Source organism: Anolis carolinensis, chromosome 6 (genome assembly GCF_035594765.1).
Source record: "Anolis carolinensis isolate JA03-04 chromosome 6, rAnoCar3.1.pri, whole genome shotgun sequence".
In the NCBI taxonomy this organism is placed as follows: Eukaryota; Metazoa; Chordata; class Lepidosauria; order Squamata; family Dactyloidae; genus Anolis; species Anolis carolinensis.
Genome location: NC_085846.1, coordinates 119,285,607 through 119,304,300, shown reverse-complemented (window position 1 = coordinate 119,304,300; position 18,694 = coordinate 119,285,607). Strand labels below are relative to the sequence as shown.

Genomic DNA, 18,694 nt, shown 5'->3' with positions numbered 1-18,694 from the left:
AATAACTTCTTATCTCATAATATCACTCACTCACTTCTTCTCTCCAATCATTGGCTGGATTTTATTTATTTATTTATTTACATCATTTATATCCCGCCCTTCTTTCTCACCCCGAAGGGGACTCAGGGCGGATCACATTACACATATTAGGCAAACATTCAATGCCTTTTTAACACAGGACAAAGACGAACAACATAGCTCCGAGCGGGCCTCGAACTTATGACCTCCTGGTCAGTGACTCATTGCTCTCCCGTCTGCGCCACAGCCCGTCTGCGCCACTGGATTTAAGAGCAGAAGAGATTTAGCAAGGCAGAAGTGAAACCCTGCCAAGCTTCACTTGGCCCAAGAACAGGAGGTTCTCCATCCCTGATGCAGGTGAGGATGAATGAGGAAAACACCATGATGTAGTAGCTTTGGGTGTCAGTCTGAGGTCCCATCTACACTTTCCAAATGCAGAATGTAACTGCACTGAACTGGATTAGATTAGTCTACACTGCCATATCATGCAGGTCAATGCAATTAAACTGAATTATGAAACTGCATAATATGACTATAGATTGGGAGACCTAATCATCTCTGTGTGGCCTGGGTCAAGCTATGCTCTCTCAGCCTCTGGATAAATTCTACCAAGAAAACCGAATGTTAGGGTTGTCTTGTGGTTGCCACAACTCAGAAAAGACTTGAAGGCACACAGCAAATAAGATGTTGGAATATGGGTCTGAGCTAAGCAAACGTATGGATTGTATCAAGAGGCCCTTATGGCCTCTTGTAGTAGATGGCAACAGACAGAATAAGGCTTCTGGGTGTGTGGGGGGGGGGGGGGCTCTGAAGGTGCCAGATGTGCTCACCAAGGGTCCTACTGGCAGGTGCCGGGTGAGTCGAAAGAAGGCCTGGGGTGGTTGTGGTCACCAGCGGAGTGGTCTGGATCACCAAACACTGACTGAGCTTCTCATCAGCCCCATCAATGCAGTCGTGCACACCGTCACAGGCCCGGGAGAGGCTGACGCAGGTCCTGTCCGGACAAGGCAGCTGCCCAGGGGCACAGGTCACTTGGCCTGCAGTGAGGTGAAGACGGCAATGAGGGACAGGCAATTGCCATTCATAGCATACAGGCATGGGCAAACCTTGGCCCTCCAGGTATTTTGCACTTCAACAGCCAATAGGCTGTTAGGAATTGTGTGAGTTGAAGTCCAAAACACATGGAGGGAGGGCTGAAGTTTGCCCATGCCACCCAGCCCAACCCCCTTCTGCCATGCAAGAGCACAGAATCAAGGCACACAAACAGATGGCCGTCCAGCCTCTGTGGGGCAGAAGCCGTCACCTGGGCAAAAGGCTTCGTCTTCCCCGTCTGGGCAGTCCTCCTCGCCATTGCAGACCAGGGCTTTGGAGAGGCACTGCCCCTCAGGACACTGGAACTCCCCGGCTGGACAGAGGCAGTCACGCTCATCGCTGAGGTCCCCGCAGTCGTCGTGGCCGTCGCAGCGGTGTAAGTAGGGCAGGCAAGGCCCGGCCGCACAGCGGAGCTCACCTGGGCCACAGGAGGGGACGCAGCCTGAGGGGAGGGAGGCCAAAAGAAGCTCATGGGCCACTTGACACAACAAACAACATACAAGTAGCTCAGCCTCTGTCTTAGATCACAAAAGCCCCCTCACTGGCCCCACTCCGCCATCGCTTGGCTTTTGTTTACACTCAGCTGCAAAATGGAAACTGTGTCCAACTGGACAGTGAGGTTTTCCACTTTAGGATAAAGAGGAATAGTAATAAGTTGCTCATCCCCAATCTGTTGCATGAGTTGGATTACAACTGGATTACAACTCTCACAAGCCCTCAACCAGTCGTTTTCATAATACAATGAAAAACATTCCTTTAGTCCGCAGGAAATATCCTATGTGTGAATTCAGAGAGACATAAATGAAGAACTTTAATTAAACTCTTGAAAATGTTTCAAAGCTTTAGGCCCATCTTTTCCTTCTTCACATCCACTTTAACTGCCAGGATCTGCACTGGGTGAAAGAGATCTGTTCTGCTGGTGGTTCTGGTTCTGATTCATCTGGGTTCTAGTCTTTTCTTACAAATGATTGACTAACAAATGGGATCAGTACAACCAATTTCTGCAGCTGGGCATAGCTCCTGGCTGTTAATTTAGTTTGAAGAACAAGGAAAACAGGGGAGGGACAGTGGGAGGGGATAAATCTCAATTGCATAATGGAAAATCAATGGAGGACTCCTGAGCAAAATGGATAGATTGAAAAGTGTGTGGTGAAGGTAGGAAAATCATCCATTTAATTTCAAATCGGAGAATGCCTAAGCTGAAAGATATTAATATTTTGCCAAAGAAATGTATTTTCCTGTGCATTAATGTTGTTTCCCATGCAGAAAATGTTGTTTTCTTCACAAAACAACTGTGGAAACATTTTGCAGAATTAGTCCCACACTGTGAATATTCTCCCCTGTGCAGAATTTTTCTCATCAGAGTTTCTTGTGGTTTTAAATAAGTATTGGTTGCTTACTTGTAACTGTGTTTCAATAAGTGGTCATCTGTGAAATTCGCACATCCGATTCTAGTGCGCAGGAGCAGAAAATACCATGTGTGCAATTTCACAGAGACCACGATGGAGAAATGTTTTTCTGTAATTATTTGAATATTCCTGAATGTTCTTTCTACGTCACTCTGATCTTTTGTACTCCTTTGAAACTCACCCTCTTCATCTGAATGATCTGCAAACCCACAGTCGAGCTCCCCGTCACAGAGGTGTTTGCGGGGGATGCAACGCCCATTGGCGCATCGGAACTCCTCCTGGGCACAGGCGGGCAGTGGGCAGCCCCTCTCATCCGAGCCATCCATGCAGTCCGGGGTGCCATCGCAGTGGTAGCCCCAAGGCACGCACTGCCCACTGGCGCACTGGAATTGGTGTGGGGCGCAGCTCAGGACACAGAACTCGTCAGAGCCGTCCCCACAGTCGTCCTCGTTGTCACAGACCCAGGCGCTGGGAACGCAGCGGCCCCCCATGTGGCAGGCGAAGTCACCCTCGGCACAAGGGGAAGGGGTTGGGCAGGGCTCCAGGGGGGCAGTGCACTGCCACAGGCCGGCCTCACAGGAGCTGTGGAAGAGGGGGTTGTGCAGTCGGCCACAGCTTCTTCCATATTGCATAGCTGTAGCACTATAATTCCTCTTTAATTCCCATGGTTCTGTGCCATGGAATCCTTAGAGGCAGAGGAAATTCAATCCTCATCCAGGGAACTCCCTATAGTACAAATCCCAGGGTTCCATTGGATGCAGCAATGGGAATTGGAGGGACCGTGGGACATCTAATCACACATGAGTCACTAGATGCTACTATAGCAGGCACGGGCCAAAGTTTGGGGGGTGCCACGCCATGTATTTCCTCGGCCCAAAGGACAGGGAGAGACTCCTTCCCATCTGGGCAGGTGCAGAGCAGGGGAGGGACCACAAGAAAGGAGTCTCCCCCCATGAGGAATCCTTCATCCTCACAGACCTACCAGTTCCTGCACTCCTGCATGACCAAGGCTCCCAGTGGGAACAAAGTGCCTTCCCAGTAGCAGGGGCACTCAGAGGGGTCGATGCAGCGGTCTCCTGGAGGGTCAAGAACAGGACAGAGAGGAAGGGTCAGGTTTGTGTAGCATCACCAGTCACGTGCTGAGACCCATCAAGGCATAGAAGGGCACTTCAGCAGAAAGCATCCAAACGCTCGGTCTTGGGGACTGTCCACTTCAACCACCAGAAGGACTGGGAGGGAGTCAACATAGGGCACCATGGAGACCTTCCTCTTCCCCATCTCTCCCAAGAATGTCCTGTCACAACAGTGTTCTGTGGTTGCGCATCACAGCTAGAAATAAAGCCAGAGCAAGACGTCCAGCTAATGGTCTCAACCCAGAAAGCCAGGAATGTTGCTCGGAACATGAAGGCCTCGGCCAAGAAGCTGAAATGGCCCCTCCAGCACTGGGGTTTGCTCTTTTTTGTAAATATTATAGCTGTTCAGCCATAATAGCTACATGTGCATGCACGCACGTCTGAAATGGTGGATGGGGAGAAAGTTGGTGTGGCCGCCTTTCTGATGCCATCCCTGAGAGATACCCTTCGTTCTTGGAAATGGCACAGTCACAAGATGGTGGTGGTGTTGGGTTCCTCCAGTGGGCCCCTCCTTCTCCCTCAGTTCTTTTTCCCTGACCAGTGTCCAGCAGCCCTGACTGGCCAGTAACCCTTTGAGACAATGGACCTGTGCATTGGAAGCCCTGTCCTTATAACCACCACCCCCCATCATCTTCTGCCCTTCCCTCCTCACAGCCAGAACTTCTTACCATGCAGCACCTTCCCCTCTGGACAGAAGCACCCTTCCACACATGAAAGGGTCTCACAGTGATCGGCCGGCTCCAGGCCATAGTTCTTGCAGGTCTGAGGGCAAGCCGGGCCACAGGGGTCATACTCCATCCCATTGTCACACTGCAGGGCTGAGAAGGCAGAGAAGGGAGTGTGAGGGTGGCACTGGGGCAAGCAATTGGGGGCAGAGAGTCTGGGAATCCATGGGTGGGAAGAAGAAAAGGATGAGGAGCAGAAGGGCTTTTGAAAGAGGATCAGGAGGATGCCAAGGAGGCAGTTGTGCACCGGAATGGGTAATACAAGACCGTATGGGGCACAACTCCGACCTTGCAAGGGGACCTTGCAACGAGATCATGCCCCCTCTGCCCTCCATATTGGATTCACCTTCATACAATCAAGGGAGACTTCTCACCTGGAAGGACATTCCTACAGCAAAAAAGGCACTCTCTGGGATGTCAATGGCTCCTCGGACACAGCAGAGGATGATATACTCATGGAAGAAGGCCTTAAGGGAGAACAGTTGCCTCCTGCTTCCTTCAAGAGATGCATGCCCTGGATGCCTTTGGGAGATCTCAGGACGATTTGCTCCAGGATGCATTTCTTGATCCTGGGTATTCTGATAGCAAGTATCCCTCCCATGCCCACGTCTCTGGGGCCTGGCCTCTCCTCTCCAGCCCTCAGGATTGGGCAGAGGGGTCTCAGGGCAAGAACAAATCACCAGAGCTATGCTCTCCAGGATTCAAGGCTGGACCCTGAAATCCCAAGGGCTGACACCTCCAACAAGGATTGGGACTCACGGCAGAGGTCTTGGCTCCTCCAGCGGACAATCACCCCACGTTGGGTGCACTCCTTGGCATAGGTGGCGATGGCCGTGCAAAGGCACTCACAGTCTCCTCCAGAGTCACACCTGGAGAAGCAAGAGAGAGGACAACCAGCTGAAGGAGAGGCTTCCTCTTGTGCCAAAAAAGCAGGCTATTGGTTGCAATATTGTTCCAAGGAATGTCTTGTCAGAAATGTTGAAAATTAACAGTGTATTTTTAATTACAAAAATTGATGTACAAGCACTGAAAGAGTTAAAATGATGCAATGACTAAGCAAAACCAGTAGGGTGATATAAGCATGTGTGCCTGTGAGTTAGTTGCTCCTCCTGTGTGAAGACTTCTTTCTGTGTGAAGAATGCCTCAGTGTAAGGAGTGCTGTGTTTGATGCTCCAAGGAGAGAGCTGCTTCAGTTTGAAGATTGAGAGAGAGAAGCCCAGCTTGAAGGCAAAAAGCTGAAGCAAATATGTAACAAGGAAGTATAAAGAATTTTGTTTATGTTATGGAAACCTTGTTTTTGTTAATAGTACAACCATATCATTTTTCTACAAGAAAAGCCTCTGAAGGAAGATAACAATAGTCTGTGTGTTTTTATTTCGTCTTATACTGGCTACTGGTTCTGGGTCACGCTGCTGCTGCTAAATAAGCTACTCTACTGTATATTTTTATGGTAAGGGTCTTTTGTTATTAAATCCATTCACCAAACATGTCTTACAAAGAATGTGTTACATAAAGCAAAGCCATTATTTTTATGTGCTGTTTCCAAGCAGAACAGTATCCCTGGCCCTGCCTTCTTGCTATTGTTGCTATCTTTATTTGCGCCCAGAACCTGAACCCTGAATGGTGTCTCCCTGGTGACTTACCCGCAGGCATCAAAGACACACCAGTCATAGAACTGCTGGCAGGGGAGCTCGCCATGACACGGGGCAAAGAGGTCCTGGAGGAGGACCCCGCAGCGCTTCCGGGCCCATGTCACACGGTGGGAGTTCACCTGCAGAAAGAGGTTCAGTGTCTGGGAGGGCTGGGCCAGAAAGACCCTCCCCAAATGCTCTCTGGCAGGTTAAACAGGCCTCACTCCAACCAACAGGTCCTTCTTGCATGGAGACATTTCTCACAGCATGTGATGGACACCCTCATGTGACATGGGATCGACTCATAGGGTCCTAACATTGGAAGGGATCCTCAAGTGTCACCCATTGACTCCATTCTGCCATACAGGAGTCCACCATCCAAGCCCTGCTCACAGATGGCCACCCAGCCACCAGACTCCATGCAGCAGACGCGGGGGTGTATGTACCGTGCAGGGGTGCTCAAAATCCTCGCTGCTGACTTCTGGGCAGAGGAGACTGACGCGCCAGGAGTTGCCAAAGAGGTCGGCCGTGGGCTCCACAATTCCCTGCCGGCTGGTGAAGTCGTTCTCTGTGTCGCCATCAAAGTTCCCGCAGAGTCCTGCCACTCGGCCCTGGAAGGAGGGGTCCAGCCGGACCTCCACCCGCATGGCTAGAGAAAATAGGTCCACCAAGACCAGAGTGGGTGATTGTGAGGGGCAAGCATCTATCACAGGCATGGGCAGACTTTGGCTCTCCTCCAGGTGTTTTGGACCAACTCCCACAATTCCATGCCTGGGCTATCGCCTCACCCCACATCCTTTCACATTGCAAAATTGTCGTTTGTTGTCTGAGATGGCTTACAAAAGTAAGTGGTGGGATCCAGCAATGTTTCATATGTTTTCGTGCATTCGATGAATTTTCAGCAAAAATCTTCAGCAAAAGTGACTCGAAAATCCAACTCAATTTTTGTTATGTGAGGAAAGGGGCTTCAAGGTACTATGGGGTGATTTCAGAAACCCCAGAAATGGGGTCAGGGACAACATGGCATCCAAAGGCTTCAATCTGACCATTCCAATATACACAGCATGAGGAAGGACAGTCAGCCAGGGGTTGACTAATCATTTGCTGGGGTTGGGGCACATAAAAGTGACAGCAAATTGGGAGGGGGGAACATGGCCCAGTGGGTCTTACCTCCGTCCCAGAGCACTGTTAGCCCCAGTTGGGAAATGAGGGCCAGGAAGAGCCCCGTTCTCTCGAGGACCAAGCCATTGCCACTGTAGGTCTTTGGGGGACGCACGGAGACCCCGTTCACGGTCACGTCCTTGCCTGGAGGGAGAAGGAGGCATCGGGGTCTCAAAGGGAAAATCGAGAGGAGCTTGTGTGAGTCTCTCCAGTCTATCTAGGGGAGGCATGGGCAACCTTGGCTCTCCAGGAGTTTTGGACTTCAACGGTGGGAGTTAACGTCCAAAACTCCTGGAGGGTCAAAGTTTGCCCATGTCTGATTTGTGGCTTCTCTTACCTCGGAGCAGGTGGATTACTGTGTTGCCAATGAGCACCACGACCGATTTGGTGCAGGTTGTGCCGCTCGTCCCGCAGGGAACGTTCTCGGCTGTGACCACGAAAGCGCCGCTGGACTCCCGCACCAGGATGTACTCACAATCCCCCAGGAAGGTGTAGGCGCGCCCATCAAAGGTGATGTAGTGCGGGTCTCCTGTGGCCACGCAGGTCCCGGAACAGTGGTGCTGAGTGCACTCCCAGCGCCGATTTTGACAAATGCTGCCAAAGATGGATACAGAATGGACCTCAAATGGTGAGGCAAATGTGCCCCACAGACGCCAAATGCAACCACCCCAGTCTCTTTCTGTGGTCCCCAGAGATTCAGTCTGCCCTGCAATTCCCACTCAGGTTTATATGGAGCTACTCTGGCACACTTTGGCTTTCCTTGGTCTACTTGGAGCCCAGAAGAGGCCTTTTTCCAAAGTGATTTTGACTTCCCACATGCCATTCTTCTAGCCCTAATAAAACTCAGCATAGAATTTTGCTATCTTCAGGTCCCTTTAATCTCTTATGATTTTGGGATTTCATGGATTACCATGTGTTGCAGTCCTTGGCAATGGTGTCGTTGGACTGGTAGAGTCGGCCGCTGTGATGGCAGGGGCACTCCTCTGGGGAGACACAGCGCTCGTTCTGAAGACAGAATCCCAGGAAAGGTGGGCAATCAATACATGGGTCCCGTACAATCCCATCCCAGAAGAATTTAGCTGACTGGTGCCAACCTGGACTCACCATGAAGACGGTGCCAGGAGGGCAAACGCAGCCGTCAGAGAAGCCGTCGCAGGTGAGGTTGCCCTTGGGACTTTCACAGGTCCGCAAGCAGGAGCCGAAGGCATACAGCAGCTCTCCGGGACAGACCACGGCTTTGGGGCAACTCTCCTCTGTGCAATTCCAGACCCCGTCCAGACACTCACTGAAACACCGGCCAAGAGGGGAAGAGTGAGAGGTCAAGGGGCAAAAGCTTGTCCCACAAAGGCCTCCAGCATCTCTCCACAGTGGTGCTGGTGCCCTTCAAGGGAGCATTTAGGAAAGATACCAGCCCTACTTCCTTCACTTTAACACCAGGGTCAGCTTCACTGAACAAAGAGCAACTGATCTGAAGATGAATGAAACATCCTATATATCAGGCATGGCAAACTTTTGGCCTCCAAATATTTTGGACTTCAATGCCCACAATTCCTAACAGCCTACTGGAGGCTGGAGGACTGAAATTTGCCATGCTTGCTATATAAGTACAAATGGATCAAGGGAAAGGAATGGATGCTTACCTGTGTGAAATTTGCACATATGGCATTTCCTGCACAGTCATTTTGGAATCTACTAGAGAGTCCCAGTGAAATAGCTGCGCATGCACAGTGAAAACCCATATGTGCACATTTCACAGACTCCACGAAGAAGAAATAGATATGGACCACCTAGTGTCCAAAGAAGGGCCACCAAAATGGTCAAAGGTCTGAAAACTATGAATGCTTCTGATGAGCGGCTGAAGCATTTGGGGATTCTTAGTTGGGAGAAAAGAAGGTTCAGAGAAGGAGTTATGAGACCCATGTTCAATTAGTTGAAAGGATGGGGCAAGCTTGTTTTCTGCAGCTCCAGAGATGAGGACACAACAGAGCAATGGATTCAAGTTGCAAGAGAAGCCGTCAGTTTCCTCAGATGCGGATGGGGAGCCATGGGCCTTACATGGATGACCCTGCAGCAGGCGGACTCACGTGGCAAAGACATTCAATGAAATCAACCTATCCTGTAGGACAGAGACAGACAGGTCACAGGGCGATTTCATCAGACGTCTCCCTCCACAAGCAGGGCGACACAGCATGAGTGGGTGCACAATGGCCTTTCCTGGAGACAGTGCCACGGAATTATTATTAGGCCTGGAAGCAATACAGGAGCTGCGGTTTATCTGAGTTATACCTTGGGATCCAGTTAGGCCAGTATAACCAACTCTGCCCAAGTGGGATTCTTTGCCAGACCTAGTTCCCAGCCAAGGATGAAGCAGGCCAGATCTGGCTTATTTTCCAAAATGTTTGGGTGGCTGCATTGCTTGTTGTAGCATGGTGATGCTCAAGAGAGGATGTCCAAAGAGGAGACATGCCCAATCCCTGGATGCATCTCCCACAAGAGTACAGTCCAAGAGCAGCACGTGCACTTGCCAACCTCAGCACTAAATGCACTGAAAGCAGAAGGATAAGGGAAGCAGCATGGAGTCATGGTTTGAGTGTCAGGCTACAACTCTGGAGGTCAAATCCTCATTTAGACATGGACAATACCCCGGGTAAGTCACACTCATTCACCTTCAGAAGAAGGCAAAGGCAAGCCCCCTCTGAACAAATATTGCCAGAAGATTGGACTTCCCTTAGTGAAGGTTGGAAGGCACACAAAATGGGTCAGGGAGAGAGGCACCTACCAGGTGTTGCAGCTCTTCCGGACCTTGCTGCCAGGGGGGTGCGCCTCCCCTTCATGGACGCAGGGGCACATGGCCGGTTGCACACACTGCCCATCACCATCTAGCACCAGCCCCTCTGGGCAGTTGCACCCGGCCACACAGACCCGGTCCAGGCCCCGGCAGGCAGCAGAGGCCTCCAAGCGAAGGTCGGCACAGGTCTTTCGACAGGGAGAGACACATTCCTGATGGACTTGGCCCCCTGAGCACTGGACCGCTTGGGGGGAAAGACGAAGAAGGGTCAGAGCATTGGGTTGGGAATTATGCTGGGCAGCCCTGATCCACCTTCATAGTGGAATGGGGAGTTTGCTTAATCCCAGAGAGGATTCACAGCCACCCTCGACTTTCCCTGACATTCCCTCTCCACAGCAAACTCACGGCAGAAGCTCTGATTCCTCCAAACCAAGGGGGCCCCTTCCTGGGCGCATTGCATGGCGTACGCAGCCAGGACACCACACAGACAATCCTTGCCAGCTGGACAACCACAGACATCATGAAGGCAGAGCTGGTAGAAAGGCTCCCACTCCACCCGGTCATGGCAGGGCTGTGGGTGGGAGGGAAGGGGCATGGGCTCAATCCAGGGCTCACACTGTAGAAAGGATTACAATTTTCCTGCTTCTTGGCAGAATGGGGTTGGACTGGATGGCCCACAAGGTCTCTTCCAACTCTATAATTCTATGATTCTCCTGCAATATTCCCAAGGGACCTTGAAGGTGTGGACAGCCTGGGATTTTCTTGGTGGGCCTCAGCTATGGTAAAGCCATTGATTCATCCACTGCTGCTCTAAGCCATGTCTAATCAAGACTTGGCATCCACCAAAGATCCTGGAACCTTATTTCCAAAAGCCTAGGCCAGGCATGGGCAAAATTCATCCCTCCAGCTGTTTTGGACTTCAACTTCCTACCGACTGTTAGGAATTGTGGATGGTGAAGTCCAAAACACCTGGAGGGCCCAAGCTTTGCTCATGCCTGGCCTAGAGTCACCCCTCTGTGGGCCTGGCAGTCCAGTCCTCAGGCCACCCGCTGTCCCTTCTCACCTGAAAGGCAGGGCCATGGAGGGCAGTGCAAGCGGCCTCTGCAAACTTCCTCCGCTGGACATAGGTGTCACACGGGTCAAAGACCAAAGCAGAAGAAGAGGGGCAGTCATGAGAGACCCGGAACTTGTGGGCGAAGGCAGCAGGGCTGGGTTCGATGTCTCCCTCCGGAGTGGTGAATTCATCCTGCTGGTTCCAGTTGTAGGTGCCGCAAAGGCCTCGCACCTGGGGGACGGAGCGGACAGGTAAAATGCACATGTGCAGAGAAGGGTGGGGGAATCCTGGGAAGAGAGGCAGCCATATTGGCCTCCCAGGAGACATTGGAAGAGTGCACTCCCTTGCGCTCCCTGCCAAAAAGGTTGGTGGCTGCCTCATGCCCTTGAGCAAGCATGGGCAAACTTGGGCCCTCCAGGTGTTTTGGACTTCAACTCCTACAATTCCTAATAGTCTACCAGCTGTTAGGAATTATGGGATTTGAAGTCCAAAACACCCGAAGAGCTGAAGTTTGCCCACACCGGACATAAGGGTTCTGGTCCTCAGCATGGTGAATCCATATCCCCATCAAGCAAAGTGGGGCAAACAGGTCACTGTGTTTTATGCTCACCTTGTTGGCGAAGCTTGGCTGCAGAGTGATGTAGGTAGCTGGGGAGTCCAGGCCCCAAAGGACGTGGGCCCCAAAGGTCTGGAGAAGCAGGAAGGAGGAGGACGCCCTTCTTATGCTCAGATCAGAGCTTGTGAAAGGGAGGGTGGCCTCCTGGCCATTCACGAATATCTCCCCTTGAAGGCAGAGAGAGGTGGAAATGAGCCGAGACTTAGAACGCTGTGGTCCATGCCCCTTGTGTGGCCTGTCCCAGAGCTGCTGGGTTAAACCCACAAACCTGCCCTGGGAATCTTTAAAGTTACTATGGGATAGTGGAGGCAGAATCACTTTCTTGGGGTCCTGACGTCTTGTTGTGGTTCAGTCAGCTGACAAAGATGAGGGGATTGTTATTCCAGAGCCTGGGAGAGTGGATGGGGTTTTCAATGAAGGAAATCAGGGGAATTTAGATCCTGTCTATGAGAATGGGCTTGAAAGTGAAATTGCCTGGGAGACCATCAGACGGAGAGATGCAGAGGCTGGCAAAGACTTTTTGCCTAGTTGTCTCATAGCAACCCCAGATAAGGAGTAGGATGGATGAGAAAGTTCACCTAAAAACTCACCTGCAGTCAACAGGAATCCCAGGCTTTATCTTAGGTATGAAGCATGCAAATTAAGGAAATCAAAGAGACTTCGTGAGAAACAAGTGTGAAAAATCTCACAGGCAGGGGAGTCAAGGTCACAGACATGACTTCATGGCTTGTGGACCTTAAATTGGATAATTGTTTCCTTTAGAATTCAGATCAGGCAATGCTGCATAACAGTGAGGATCTTGAGTCTTGTTTCAAGTTCATGTTTTAGTCTAAGATCTTGAGAGTTTGGATTCATGCCTTAAGAAGTTCCTATAGTCTTGGTTTTGGATTCATATTCAAGTTTTGATTCTTATTTTTCCTGGATTTATGTTCATGTTTTGATTCTGGTTTTTCCTTTGCCTTTTTATGGAACAGAGTTGGACTGTTTGGATTATTGCTTTTGAACTGTTTTTTTTCCTATTGCCAGCTTATTACTTGTTGACTATTTTCCCCATTACTTATTGGATTTTGCCTTTCTTATTTCTTATGGTGAGTTTTCCTTTTTATATGTGCTTTTCTCAAACTGATTTCTTACTACTTTTGGATTCCTGGTTGGTGTTAAGCGCAAGGTGAATTCTGACTGGGGTGCAACACCTCCACCTCTTGCAGGGATGTTGGGGGCTGTCAGCAAATGGGCCGTGAAGCTTCTTCTGGGATAGATGTTGTGCTTCATCATTTACTACTGACACAGACAGCCTTCCACATTTGCTGGGTTTAGAGGCAAAGGACCAACTTGTTTTCTGGGGTGACTTAGATTAGCATTCAATTCCAGCTCAAAACACCCTGCTTCCCATATCTATGCCATGCATGAATACCTCCCACTTTTACAGGCCTTGATGTGGCCCATTTCTTTCACAAAGGGAGTCTCACCTTGATATGCAGAACTGCAGCCCTACTCCAAGGGGTATGTGTGGAGTGAAGGCAGTGGGAGGCATTCCTAGCCATGCCACTTGCTGCCATCTTTGAGGTCCACCTGCAGAAGACTCCCCCCCCCCCAATCCCATCCCATCCCACCCCAAATCAGTCTCCCTTCTCCCGCCTCTCACCTGAGAAGGACAGTCGGGCAGAGACCTTCTGCACAGTGATTCTCAGTGCCTGGAGGCAGTGGACGGGTCCCAGATTCCCACACGCCTCATTTTCAGCGGTGATCTCAAGTTTCCCATCAACAAAGTCCTGCAGGAAAATCACAAGGAGGAGCATTTGGGATGGGAATCCCACTAAGGGGGGCTGCCCTTTCCTGCTTCTCCTGCCTCTCATTTCGTAACCAGAGGGCATCAGGTGAGGTCCCCCAAAGGCTTGAATTGGAGACCAGCACCTTGAGATAGCTATCTAAAGCTTGGACTGAAACCCAGAGCAGGTGCTCTGCTTCTCCCTAACCTGGATGCAGGCAGCTGCCGCTGGAGCCTGGAAGGGGAAATGCTCCCCCGTTGAAACCCAAGGTGAGGGCCACTCCCTGCGTCAAAGGGCCCTTACCTGCACCAGGATGTACTCGCAGGCCCCCTGGAAGGAGTAGCGCTTCCGGTCGAAGGTCAGGAAGTGCGAGTGGCCAAGGAGGGCACACTCCCCGGAGCATGGGTCATGGGAGCACAGCCACTGGCCACCTCGGCAGGTGCTGCAGGCAGAAGGACATCACGACTCCATGACAGAAATCCCAGAGCTGCAAGGTAGCTTTTCATTAAAACCATTCTCAAGGAAGCAACAAACCATTTAGCCATTTCCTTCCCATCACAATAGATCAGGCATGGGCAAACTCGGCCCTCCCTCCAGGTGTTTTGGAGTGGGAGCTCAACCCGCTTCCTGGATTTGAACTGCCGACCTTACAGTCAGCACGTTCAGCAGCTCAGTGGTTTAATCTGCTGCACCACCAGGGGCTCGAGTCAAGCGTTAAAGGTTACAAAATACTTTCTTCAAAGAACTACATATCAAGATAGAAAAGGTAACACAGGGCCTAGTTATCTATCAAACTAACTCACTCACTCACAGCAGACATCTGGTCACTCCGTGTTCATAGGAGAAGAATATAAGAAGAACAAACTGGACGACTCAGGGACTTATCCCAGAGAAGTATCAGTCTAACAATGAAGGTGACAGGAGGAAAGAACAGAGTGACAGGCAGCCAGAGAAGTCAATGGGGGGAGGACTCTTCCCTGGCAAACAACACATCTGATTATCGAAGTCCTTGACAAGGACTACAACCTTGTGTGGGACGGGCAAAAAGGTCTCCCCTCTTTTGTAAGGAAGACTGAAGAGAATCCCTGTAGCCAATCCCCAGATGGGTTGTTTATTACTGTATATGCATGTATGTGACTAAGTTTCTGTGGGATCACTACTTGTGTAAGTGTGTGTTAAGAGAAAAACACCTGGTTAATTACAACTCATGGTTGAGTAATTGGAACAATCAGGGCTAACAGGCTTGAGCCACTCCCTGAATGGGGGATATCTGGGAAATGTTTGCAATGTCTTTTGGGGACTTACTGGGTGACTTACTGAATGCTTGCTGAGAGCCTACTATGAAGATGCATGAATTTAATGCCAGAGACTTTATGTGAGTTTTTGTTGCTGGAAGTTTTATTATGATTTTTGACTCTGCTACTTAAAAGAGTAAATTTTGATTTTCTCTTCCATTTTCGTGGCTTGTTTTTCTTTTGCTCATTGTGGATACAACAAAGGACTGGATAAGTCTGGACAGGACTGCACGCAGTTTGTTTTTTCTACAAACCCGTAACATTGTTATCCACTCCACCCTGGTCATCTTTCCCTTGATCCAGGAGGCTCAACAGATCCAAGGATGGTCGGATGAGCACCCTTCAGGAGTATTTTAGGGCTGGGCTGGGCTGGGCTAGACAGCCATCGGGCTCATTCTCCAAATCCTGTGACTCACCACCGGTTGCAGTGCTGCTGGAGGGTCTCTCCCGGGGCGTACTTCTGGCGCCGGTGGAAGCAGGGGCACTGGCTCTGGGGGAGGCAGGCGCCCTGCTCCAGGTAGAGCCCCGGGGGGCACTCGCAGCCGCTCACGCACTCCTCCCGGCAGTGGCCCTCCTCTGCGGTGCCCACCGCTGCGCAGCTGGCGGGACATGAGGAGACACAGTCCGAGTAGTGCTGGCCTTGACCACAGGGCTTCTCTGTCCGGAGGGAAGGACGGGAGGAGCATGAGACCACCTGTCCTGTCCAGGCACAAGGCTCCCCCAATGGAGGCGGCGGCTCTACTCAGGTGTTTTGGGGAGGGGGCAGATCATCCCAGGGGGACCTGCCAGGAGTCTTAGGTCTACATGGAAGACTCTCAATGTATTGTCGAAGGTTTTCACAGCTGGAATCACTGGGGTGTTGTGTGGTTTCTGGGCTGTATGGCCATGTTCTAGCAGCATTTTCTCCTGATGTTTCACCTGCATCTGTGGCTGGAGTCTTTAGAGGATCTTTGAAGATGCCGGCCACAGATGCAGTGAAACAACAGAAGAAAATGCTGCTAGAACATGGCCATACAGCCCGGAAACCACACAACACTCAGGAGATCCCTCACTCAGCCCCACTGGCCTTCCATGTACATTTCCCTTAGCCACCCATGTGGACACTTGGAGATTTTGGAGTATTTTGAAGAAGGAATGGTCAGACTGTCAGAACAAACATGTCCAGAGAAGGGCAACGAAGAAGCCTTATGAGGAATGACTGACTGAGTGAAGTAGGTCTATCTTGGAGAAGAGATTAATGAGAAGAACTGGTTGCTTAGTTGTGTTTCTTCAAGTGGTCATCTGTGAAATTCATCCATTTGAGTTCTTCTCTCATGGAGAGAAAAACTCATATGGATGAGAACTTCACTCTAAGAGCTTCGAGAGTTCTGAAGTGCTTCGCGTATCAGTGGAAGAACCCATATGTGCAATTTCATAGAGACCACAAAGAAGAAGTGATGGGATAAGAGTCAGATTCAATATCTGAAGATGGAGCCAGCTTGTTTCCTGCTGCTCCAAGGCCTTTGGACAAGAAATTCCACCTGAACATTTTGAGGAACACCTTGACTGTAAGAGCTGTAGACCTCTTCATAGTGGAAGGGATTGTCTCAGGGGGTGGTGGGCTCTATATCTTTGCACAGAGACTGGATGGCCATCTGTCAGGAGTGCTCAAGTTGTGTGTTCCTGCCTGGTAGAAAGGGTAGTTTGGGTTGCCCCTTGGGGTCTCAGATAAATATATGATTCCCATGGTTCTCTCTCGGCTTTCTTACCACAGAACCCAGGGCGCCTCCAGCTGACCAAGACGCTGTGCTGGGCGCATTCCCGGGCATAGCTGGCAAAGGTCTCGCAGACGGCGCCTTCCCCTGATTGGCTGCAGTGGGTGTACATGCAGGTGTCGTAGAAGCCACTGGGGTCCACCTGGCAGGGGTGGCAGGAGCCGTTATGGATGGTCTCGGCAGTGGGTGGGCTTGTACAAGAACAAGGGAGGCAACGGGGATGAGAAAGGGGCAGGCGGCTCACCTCCGAGTGGCATTGGCTAAAGGGGCTGGTCATCAACTGTTGGCAAATGGAGGCCGCCTCCTGCTGAGCTGTGTGTCCCACCACCGGCGCATGGCAGCTATGTGTTTCCTCTGCCGCATCCTCACAGGGACTCTGCAGCAGAAAAAGGGGGAGAAACTGTAGGACCCCGGGGCATATGGTCATGTCCCAGGACCTTGAGGTCAAAGCAGGAAGACAACAAGTGCCCACTGGTGGGAGTGTAAGAGTGGACTGCAAAAAAGTTTGGCATAGCAGCACCTTCCAGCCCAGGTCTGGACAAAATGCACCCCTGGGATGTCACATTAATTGATAAATGTGGATGTGATAGGTGTGAGTATAAATGAACTATATGGAATGAATGAATGAATGAATGAGACTAATGATTTGAAGACACCATTCAAAAATATTAAGGCCTGCAATGATTAACTACCTGCTTGCTGAACTGTAATTAAATGTTGCTGAACTGTGATAAGAATTGTGACAGTGATAAGATAAATGTTTACATCTGTCAACATTGGCTGACTGGATGAACTTTTGGGGAAAACCCATGTGTTTACATTGGTCAAAGGCAATGGCTCTATTAAGTTAAGGAAATGTTTGCAAGGTTCCTTATGTTAATAAGAAGGAAGTCAAGAGAAGCCTTGCATTATCGACACCAATCAAGAAGAGTCAACATCTGCCAAGAAGCTGAGATGGAATCAACTCGTTCCAGGATGGGAAAAGTTTATCATTAATTTACAACTTTGGGACAACATCAGTGAAATGTTGTAATATAGCAGACCTTCTTACAATCCAAAGAGTGTGACAGACAGGGAGCTGTTCACCGGCTATGCTCTGCTCGATGGGAAGCACAGAGATAGTGTAGGCATTTGGGAATGGCAGATCTGCAATGGGATGCAGTGTGGTCACGTTGCCTCTTTTTCTCAAGGGAAGAGAAAAGAGTGCATTTTGGAGTCATGTTCTTTTTGGCATTTTGGAGTTTTGGAACTGTGCATTGGCAGATTTGAAAGGAAGTAGTCTGGCCTAAGAGATGTTCTTCATGGAGGAAGAATGGAGAAATGGTGGTGCATGCATGAGGATGGATTCATGTACATGTGTGTGAATGCTGAGTGAAATGTAATCCCCTTTGTCTGTTTGTTAGCCAATGTAACTGTAGTATGTTTGTTGTGTATCCAATGTAGTTACATAGAATCTGTATGTCTGTATGTTTCACACTAGAAACAGCAATAAACAAATTAAAGTTTCAAATTTTATACTGTTTACACTTTGTTTTATTATGCTACTGTTACTATGTTTTGTTTTACTTTGTTATTATATAAGCATTTTACTGGATGTAGTTGTGTGTCTTGTATGTATTTTGTTTTATTGTAACTGTTTGGGCTTGGTCCCATGTTAGCTGCTCCGAGTCCCTTTCAGGGAAATGGTGGCGGGATACAAAAATAAAATTGTTGTTGTTGTTGTTAGAACCTTTGTTTTAAAAAGTATTCATGGCAGGGACACCATGTGGCCCAAGATCCCTTGCACTGACCTTTTTCTGATTTGGAAAACAGCTTGGTTGCCTCTCTGGGAAGCATTTCATATTGCACAGTTAAAGCACCATGATTCCACTTGAACTACCATGGCAGCAGTCTATGGAATTATGGGATGCGCAACCCATCATCTGCTTGGCACTTACTGAGCTGGAATCTGGGACACGCCACGAATTGCCGAAGCCAGCTGCCGAAGCCACCAGGTCCCCTCCCAGGCGCAGGAAGTCATCTGGGACAGAAAAGGAGAACGGAAAGGAAGGCAAGGAAGATGGAAAGAAAGAGAAGATGCCCCCGTGTCTCCCCCCCCCCCAATTCCCCAGAATGATAGACAAGCATCACCCCAAAATCAGAAGGAAAATGGCCCAGTGAACCCAGAGGGGCCGGGCTGTGGTGCAGGCTGGTAAGCAGCTGCTGCAATAAATCACTCTGACCATGAGGTCATGAGTTCGAAGCCAGCC

The 18,694-nt window shown here is 50.0% G+C and overlaps 1 protein-coding gene across 1 annotated transcript in view; it reads right to left on the bottom strand.

Annotated features, from left to right (window-relative positions):
- The window catches only part of sspo (SCO-spondin), a 118,696-nt gene that overhangs the window by 91,446 nt on the left and 8,556 nt on the right, over nucleotides 1–18,694 (bottom strand). Inside the window, exons 8-29 of the mRNA XM_062957862.1 lie at nucleotides 18,383–18,465; nucleotides 16,690–16,821; nucleotides 16,440–16,587; nucleotides 15,108–15,348; nucleotides 13,700–13,838; nucleotides 13,273–13,399; nucleotides 11,622–11,794; nucleotides 11,021–11,242; nucleotides 10,363–10,528; nucleotides 9,949–10,201; nucleotides 8,274–8,454; nucleotides 8,080–8,174; nucleotides 7,507–7,763; nucleotides 7,179–7,313; nucleotides 6,455–6,657; nucleotides 6,021–6,148; nucleotides 5,137–5,246; nucleotides 4,321–4,470; nucleotides 3,502–3,595; nucleotides 2,701–3,101; nucleotides 1,322–1,552; nucleotides 849–1,055 (exon numbers count right to left, since the gene is read on the bottom strand). Coding sequence (XP_062813932.1) covers nucleotides 849–1,055; nucleotides 1,322–1,552; nucleotides 2,701–3,101; nucleotides 3,502–3,595; nucleotides 4,321–4,470; nucleotides 5,137–5,246; nucleotides 6,021–6,148; nucleotides 6,455–6,657; nucleotides 7,179–7,313; nucleotides 7,507–7,763; nucleotides 8,080–8,174; nucleotides 8,274–8,454; nucleotides 9,949–10,201; nucleotides 10,363–10,528; nucleotides 11,021–11,242; nucleotides 11,622–11,794; nucleotides 13,273–13,399; nucleotides 13,700–13,838; nucleotides 15,108–15,348; nucleotides 16,440–16,587; nucleotides 16,690–16,821; nucleotides 18,383–18,465 — 3,876 coding nt within the window. The remainder of the gene's footprint in view (nucleotides 1–848; nucleotides 1,056–1,321; nucleotides 1,553–2,700; nucleotides 3,102–3,501; nucleotides 3,596–4,320; nucleotides 4,471–5,136; nucleotides 5,247–6,020; nucleotides 6,149–6,454; nucleotides 6,658–7,178; nucleotides 7,314–7,506; nucleotides 7,764–8,079; nucleotides 8,175–8,273; nucleotides 8,455–9,948; nucleotides 10,202–10,362; nucleotides 10,529–11,020; nucleotides 11,243–11,621; nucleotides 11,795–13,272; nucleotides 13,400–13,699; nucleotides 13,839–15,107; nucleotides 15,349–16,439; nucleotides 16,588–16,689; nucleotides 16,822–18,382; nucleotides 18,466–18,694) is intronic.